The following is an 8003-nucleotide window of genomic DNA, read 5'->3' on the forward strand; positions in this document are numbered from 1 at the left end:
AAGATCTCCTCCCTGAAGACTAGTTTTTATACTATAGGAAGCAGATGTGAAAGTTACCAAGAGAAGACAGCAATCAATAGTCATGTCTATCAGTGGAAACATCTATATACCACACTAATGAACATCAAGGTAAGATATCCCTAAAGGTGCAATAGTTACATTTATAGCATGGCAGTAACCAATAGCCATCTAAATGGATGTAAAGCCCATTCAATAGGAGGGAATTTATGCCTGGCATTTGATACCTAGCCAACCACCCATGGCAGTGTGATAATGTATCTTAGAGGGGAACATGCTACTGTCTTTTTTCTAAAGTAATATAATTCCTAAATGTGTAATAAATATGTTCCCTTATACATATAGGTAAGTGTAACTTCCAACCATTATCAAAAAAGATTCTTTGCACAATTGGCTGAAACCATTATAGAAATTCACAACTGGTCAAAATGCAGAAAAAAACTAATTATGTCACTTCACTGACAACCCAACTTGGAGTTTTCCTTCCCCTGTCTGTCAAGTACAGATTGTGATGCTCAACATGTTATGGCAGTGTTATTTATTCTGGAATGTGTTCAACCTACCAGGGATCATGTAAGTGGAGAGGACCAACGTACTTTCTCCCAGTAACTATCAAATGCAAATATTTCATCCACTAGTGATAAGATTTTATATTTATGCTCATCTCTCCATGCTGAATTTTTGTCTGGCTTGAGCTTGCATTGGTTTTATGCATGCTGTCCCAGCTGCTGTGAGTTCATATATAGCTCTGTAATATAACAGTGTTTCTTTGGTATATTGTTACAATCTTTTCACTCCCTCTAACAATGTAAAAAATACTGAGGACTCCCAGTTCTGGTATTCTCTGCACATTGACCAATTGTGAAGCTCTGTGTTTATTAACATAGTACAACAATAAACTTCTCTGATGAAAAATAAATGATGCACCGATCTATGGGTATAGAAGTAAGCTATAGGGAGTTATTTTAGTGCTATGTCTGTTTAGCAGATAATTTTATATTCTCCTGTAGGGTCTATGACCTACCCAGCCACAGGTCCTTGGCTGCATTAACAGCACCAATATCAGGTATGTGTTCTATATCTTTGAGCAGGCCTTTAGAAATAATCATAAATCATCAATAATCAATAGTCATAAATAAAGTAGTTGGTTACTCCCATAACAGTCATGCCACTATTGCACCAGTGGGTGTCTCTTTTTAGGCCAGTTACTTTAGCTTGTAGATTTCATAAATGGGTGAGACTAATGATTGTTTTTACCCTCTGGTAGCATGAATATGAAGTTCCAGAGTCATGAAAGCTAGGTAGTAAGGACAAGGTTTCTTGGTGAGTATCCTGAATCTGCTTAAATACTCTCTATTCTGTGACTAAAGCATGTAGTATGTTCAGTGACATGCAGTGGGTCAAACAATGAGGGTCAAGAATACTATCAATAGCTTATAATGCTTAGCTATGGGACTTCATTGACCAATTCAAAAGAAATAAATTTTCCGGGTATTGGGTTTTATTTGCTAGCATAAGATAACAAGATACAATATTGTGCTATCATTATTAAAACTTTTTGTATATGTATATGTTTAATTTTTGGGAACCTTTCTTAGTAGTAGGCATCCAAATGCCTTTATCAACTTGACTTTAGTCTTTCTTATTCCTTTCCATATTTTCTTGTTCACCATGCTGTTAAGTCTTTAATCTATTTTGCTCCTTTTGTTATGAGGTATTTAGAACAGGAGCTGCAAAGGTAATCAAAATGGTGTTATCTGACTCAACAATGTAAGTTTCTCAGCTATTTTCCTGATTTTACATATCAGAAATCAGACATTTCCCTTAGATGATGCTTTCGATGAGATTGGAATATGGAGAGAAGTAAGAGAAGTAAGAGAACTACTGAATGAATGCTATTGACTTTGCTCTGTGGTATGTGCACCAGCCTGTGTGAGCCATGATCCAGTGGTGTTACCTAGCCTTGGGTGATGAACTGATGACTCTTTTCCTGGAGGGATATAGACAGTGGCATTCTCAACTAAATCCTTCCTTACTGTCAGCCATAGGAACCTGATGTACATGATTGAGGTTAATTTAGTGCCTGTGGGCTTCTCTGAAACACAGCTAGTAGTTAAAACTTGTTTTATCTTCTTCATTCTCTTCTTCCTTCTCTAAGGAAAAGGTGATATTGTTCTTATATTCTTTTTCTACTTTTTAAATTAAAATTTTATTACATTGTATTGTGGAAGCCTTCTTAGTCCCTTCATCAAGAAAAGAAGATCCTAACAACAGCACATTAAACATTTAATGTCCTATTTTCAGTTAGTCTCTAGAATGCTGAAAGAATGTGAAAGGACAAAGCCCCCAAATATTTTGATTACATAGAGCTTTATTCACAAAGTCATCAGATTACACATAAGATCAGGTATTAGTCTTATGAAAGTAAATAAGTCTGTGTGCTACAAAATGACAAGCAGCTAGAGTAGATGGCTTTTAGACTTAGCAAAGATAAGAGATAGTGTCAAAAAACAAGAAAAAGAATTTTTGACAACCAGTTGTACCACAACCAACCCCAACCCCCAGATTTTACAGCTGCAACAAAATACAGAAACTGAGAAAAAGGAATGGTCTCTGAGTCACTGTGCTTCACCCAGTGACTATGTCCAAGAACAGGATATTTCCTCTTTGGGGGTGTCCTTGTTAGGTTAGTTATATATGTATTTGCATTTTAGTTAGGAAATTGTTGGACCAGCCCACAATGAATTAGCTTTGCATCCTACTGGGTGGGGCGGCCAGTCCTATAAAATGGTGCTTAGATGAATGAGTGCAACACACTTGGTACTCAAGGCTTAGACTACAGAGAACCTGGTAAGTCTGACATTCTGAGCTGATCTGTGTTTATGGCTTTCTCATGTATTTTAATTTGTAGAAGCTCTTTGGTTCTTCCCAATTGGTGTCATCGCTTAAATTTCAGTTACCAATGTGAAATTTAGTAATGTTGTAGAGTGATATACTATGTCAACTTGTTTTAGCTTTTGTGTCTGGGTGTTGATGCCTATATCAAATATCAAGACAATAGGGAAGGGTTGCTTTGAAGAAGGTGGCATGACAGAATTGCTTGTATTTTTTATTTTATTTTATTTTTTTTGTTTTGTTTTTTTGAGACAGGGTTTCTCTGTATAGCCCTGACTGTCTAGGAGTTCACTCTGTAGACCAGGATGGCCTCGAACTCAGAAATCTGCCTGCCTCTGCCTCTGACTAAAGGCATGCACCACCATGCCCAGCTATTTGCTTGTATTTTGTTGATCTTTAAAAAGGCTTATGACTCAGCAGGCATTAGACTTTAGTATTTTCTCAGGCTTCCTCTTATACAAAGTATAAATTCTGGGATTTCATAGATGTTAGTCATGAAAAAAATTGGTTTTGAAATTGCTTAGAGTTTCAGAAATTGGGACTACTATTATCAAATATGTTATTTTCTGCAAGCAATGCTATTGTGTTCTGTGGAACAGAGATGTTTCAGGTATGGTGTATGTAACCAAACAAGGACTTGCAAAATTAAATGAAACAAATCATGGAATTGGAATGGAACATTAAGAACATCCTAAAAGAAGAGTTGGGGAGTTAATGTGTGTATATGAGAGAATTACTATCCAATATTCTATAAACCTGAGATTTTACTATGAGAATCACCTTTTGTGAGAGAAATATCATGTTCATGTCTTTCAGATCCAGAGACCTCAGCACAATGTCTTACCAAGAGCAGCAGTGCAAGCAGCCCTGCCAGCCTCCTCCTGTGTGCCCACCCCAGAAGTGCCCTGAGCCTTGTCCTCCTCCAAAATGCCCAGAGCCTTGTTCTCCTCCAAAGTGCTCTGAGCCTTGTCCTCCTCCAAAGTGCCCTGAGCCTTGTCTTCCTCCAAAGTGCCCTGAGCCTTGTCCTCCTCCAAAGTGCCCTGAGCCTTGTCCTCCTCCAAAGTGCCCTGAGCCTTGTCCTCCCCCAAAGTGCCCAGAGCCTTGTCCTCCCCCAAAGTGCCCTGAGCCTTGTCCTCCCCCAAAGTGCCCTGAGATGTGCCCTCCTCAGCCATGCCAGCAGAAATGCCCTCCTGTCCAACCTCCTCCACCATGCCAGCAGAAATGTCCACCCAAAAACAAGTGAAAACTTTAGCAATCAAGACCAAGAAAGGGGAATCCATTGTAAACTTCCATAACAACACCACCATCCTTCACAACTTCTCATGGATGCAGAAGAATCGTCTCTGCCCTTCACTCTCCTTCCATGTGCCAGAGATGATCTTTGATTGGGAAGGAATTTCCCTGAATGTATTCTCCTGCTGCTGTCAGGGGACTGCCAGAAATGGTCCTTCCTCTGTGGTCTAGTATTCCTGATGCTGAGAAGGAAGAATAGCAGGTGGCATTCCCATGCCCTTAGAAGAGCCTTCTCAGTGTACCTGTCACTTGGGTAGCGGGTTATGAAACTTGGACAATTGTCACTAACGTTTCCTTTTATGAATAAACAATTTTGGTGATGTTATAGAAATATGTTTTTTGAAAACTGCCTTATGAGCTGTATCATTTTTCTCTCATTTGATTCTGTATTATTTACTTTTATTTTTTTCTGTACATAAATACCTTATAAGAAACAACTTGAAGAAGGCATAGTTTATTTTTACCTACAGTTCGAGAGAGTTTGATTATGGCTGAGACATAGTGGCAAGCGAATAGTCACATTGTATGTAAAATCAACAAGCAGAGAGCAGACAAGAAGTGGGACCATGTTGTACAGCTCAAATTCCAGTTCCAGTTACCAGTAAAGCTCTACCTACCTAAGGTTCTAGAACATTTTAAACAGCTACAACCTCTGGGTTCAAGCACATTAGATTATAGATGATGACATTTTACATTCAAACTACAAAGAATATCTTGGCAAGACTCTGGTGATCAATTTCTCAGAATTTACTTTTAAAACACTTCAAATTCTTGTTATTGTCTACAACTACTATTTGTTTCTTTGATGAAAAAATTACTTAGGTGTTCAGAAATTGAACTTCTCTCCCCTGTCCCCATTCAGGAAAGTAGCATTTGCATCTTAACCTTGTTCCTGACAGAGAATTTTATCAGTATTTTCATCAGATTAGCACAATGCCTGAGAATGAATTAGCTCTTAGTAAACACGAATTTACCAGCAGCCTCTGCCCATCATCACTAGATGTGTATGAGGCTTATGTATAACTAGTACAGAAAATACTACTTTAAATGTATTATTCTGAGGTACTCTAATTAAACTTGATTTTTCTATATAAAATTTCAGGTAAAGAAAGTTCTGGGGAGTAGGTGGAATGCCTATCATAGTCCTCAAAACATAGGGAGTACAGAATAAAAAGAGAGACGGGGTCAAGTTATGAAACTGTCTCTCTCCTCTTTATGCGTGCCACTTTCTTTCTCTAACAACCCACAAAATGTCACATCCTGTCATTGTTGCTCACCTGAATGTTCTGACTCCATATTTGAAAGACTGGTATTTTTGTTGTTAATTTGATTTGCAGAGCCACTGTTACTATGCAGCTGAGTTAACAAATTCTCAGGCTCCTACTCAAGTTATTACTAAAACAGTGTCCTGGATGTCCAAACGTGATTAAATGCATATGAGTCTTCTCCAAGTTTATACTATAGTAACCACAAGATTTCTAAGGTTGTCTGATTAAGGGCACCCCGAAGGTAGGCCTGAATCATTGATTCTCCATAATAGAGCATGAGTCCTGTCTAAGGAAGCTGAGCTGCAACTGTCATAGGTGCTTCAAAGCATAGTGTGATGAAATCATTCTTAGGAAATTGATCAAGCAATTGATAAAGTTGATAATGTCTTTTTGGAGTACTTTTGTGCAGGCATCTAATATTAAATGTTAAATAATACTCCTGAATAAGAGTAAAATTTTCTATTGTATCATAAGGAAAGAAAGTACCTTATAGTGTGAAAGAGACACATATTCACAGTAAGATGCTATAGAAGAAAGTAAACCATATAAGCTTCTAGCAGGTGTGTTTGAGAAACTAAACATTCTTGGGGATTAAAAGGATAAAGATTTACCTTTTTACCAGGGCCCATACTTATTCAAAGTGCAGGGCAGCTTTTCCTATGAATGTTCTCATTGGAAGCTTACCCTTTAATTCCTTGAGACATGGAGAGGTCCATATACAGAACCAATATACCTTTGGGCCACCTTGTGTGTGCTTCTTTTGATGTCCTATTTCCATCTGACCACAGCTGTGCTTGGGGTCATAGCTGTTTTGAAGGCCTCCCTTGATGAAATGCCCCTTCTTTAGTGCTATGTGTTATCTCCAATTTCACTTAGTTGGTCCAACATCAACAAAAAACTCACTCTGCCTGTAAAAGTGTCTACTGAGAAGTGAGCCACGGTTCAGATAAGACCAGAAATCAATAAGAATAGCAGGACTTCTGACAGTCATAGTAGAGCTGATATTTATGCAAAAGTATGAACTAACTAGTACCCTCAAAGCTCCCAGGGACTAAACCATCAACCAATGAGCACACATGGTGGGACTCATGGCTCCAGCAGCATATGTATAGCAGAGGATGGCTTAATCAGTCATCAATGGGAAGAGAGGCCCTTGGTCCTGTGAAGGTTCATGCCCCAGTGTAGGAGAATTCCAGGGCCAGGAACTGGGAGAGGGCAGGTTGTTGAGCAGGGGGAGGAGGGAAGAAACAGGGCTTGTTTTTTTGTTTTTCTTTTTGATATTTTTTTGGAGGGGTAACCAGGAGAGGAGATGTCATTTGAAATGTAAATAAAGAAAATATCTAATAAAAAAAAGAAAAAGAAAAAAAGTTTCTGACAGGACCATGAGAAGTGTTGCGGATACTCATCTGTGACAGGAATAGCTAATTTTGTTACTTGGGCATCTGAAGTTTCTCTTAGCTTCTGGAAGTGACTCATGCTTTCTGGTGGAATATAAATTTTCCTTCTGGTTAGATAAAGTTCCAATGTGAGTATGTGGTGAACCAGATTTTGTTTGCTACACTATGAAGGCAAAAGAGTGTGTGTGTGTGTGTGTGTGTGTGTGTGTGTGTGTGTGTGTGCATGTATATCCATCTTGTGTGTATGTGTTTGTTTGTGTGTGAGTTCATATTGTGTGTGGGTTCATATTGTGTATATATGAGTGCAAGTGTCTCTATGTGTATGTGTGTGTGCACTTGTGTGTGTGTGTGTGTGTGTGTGTGTGTGTCAGTGGTGTTGGGCTGGAGTCTGAAGCATATCCCCTTAGAGGGTTCCCTAACAAAAACAGAAAAGGGCTTCCCAAGCTATCGATTGTAGTGGCTGTGAGTCTTCATATTTTAGTGGGAATTTGAAGTATGGATATGTAGAAGAAATGAATAAGAAGGGACAGACTCACTTCTGTTGGAAATTTTCTTTTTTTTTTTCTTAAGATTTTTTTAATATTATATGTAAGGACACTGTAGCAATCTTCAGACTGCTTCAGATGCACCAGAAGAGGGCGCCAGATCTCATTAGAGATGGTTGTGAGCCACCATGTGGTTGCTGGAATTTGAACTCATGACCTTTGGAAGAGCAGTCAGTGCTCTTACCCGCTGAGCCATCTTGCCAGCCCCAGGAAAATTTCTTGAAGAGAACAGAAGCAGTTGACTAGGCTAGAAACCAAGAAGTCTAATTCAGGGACAGAGAACTCAGGGTTAGATAAGTCAGGTTCAGCTTGGGTACATGCTAATTAGACCACAGAGTGATTCACTCGGTTTTAAGAGGATAGTCCTCCTATACTCTGAGTGATCTAAGCAAAAGTCTCTGATGGCATTGCGTAACCTTCCTCTGGCACCCTGGGTTTCTTCTGTGGGAAGGGCTTCCCAGCCATCAGTACAAGGAGTGTTAGTACCAAGATCGGATGTCAATTGAAGGAACCCTTTTATGCCGTCTTCTCTGAGAATAGCCTTTGCTTCATGAGGAAAAGGAAGAAATCACTGAGTCACACAATGG

At 39.0% G+C, this 8003-nt stretch overlaps 1 protein-coding gene across 1 annotated transcript; it reads left to right on the forward strand.

Annotated features, from left to right (window-relative positions):
* Positions 1-3748: 3748 nt before the first annotated feature.
* LOC116094145 (small proline-rich protein 2E-like) lies at positions 3749-4156 on the forward strand. Its single transcript, XM_031376085.1, has 2 exons — positions 3749-3796; positions 3986-4156. The coding sequence occupies exons 1-2, from the start codon at positions 3749-3751 to the stop codon at positions 4154-4156; spliced, it is 219 nt and encodes a 72-aa protein (XP_031231945.1).
* The last annotated feature ends 3847 nt before the right edge of the window (positions 4157-8003 follow it).

This window comes from Mastomys coucha, unplaced genomic scaffold, assembly GCF_008632895.1.
Source record: "Mastomys coucha isolate ucsf_1 unplaced genomic scaffold, UCSF_Mcou_1 pScaffold16, whole genome shotgun sequence".
Lineage (NCBI taxonomy): Eukaryota > Metazoa > Chordata > Mammalia > Rodentia > Muridae > Mastomys > Mastomys coucha.

Excerpts from the sequence above, each read along its gene's own strand:
- LOC116094145 (XM_031376085.1), top strand. The coding sequence starts at position 3,749 with ATGTCTTACCAAGAGCAGCAGTGCAAGCAGCCCTGCCAGCCTCCTCCT. Across the intron at positions 3,797-3,985 it reads AGCCCTGCCAGCCTCCTCCT|CCTTGTCCTCCCCCAAAGTG; the intron begins GTGTGCCCACCC and ends AAGTGCCCTGAG.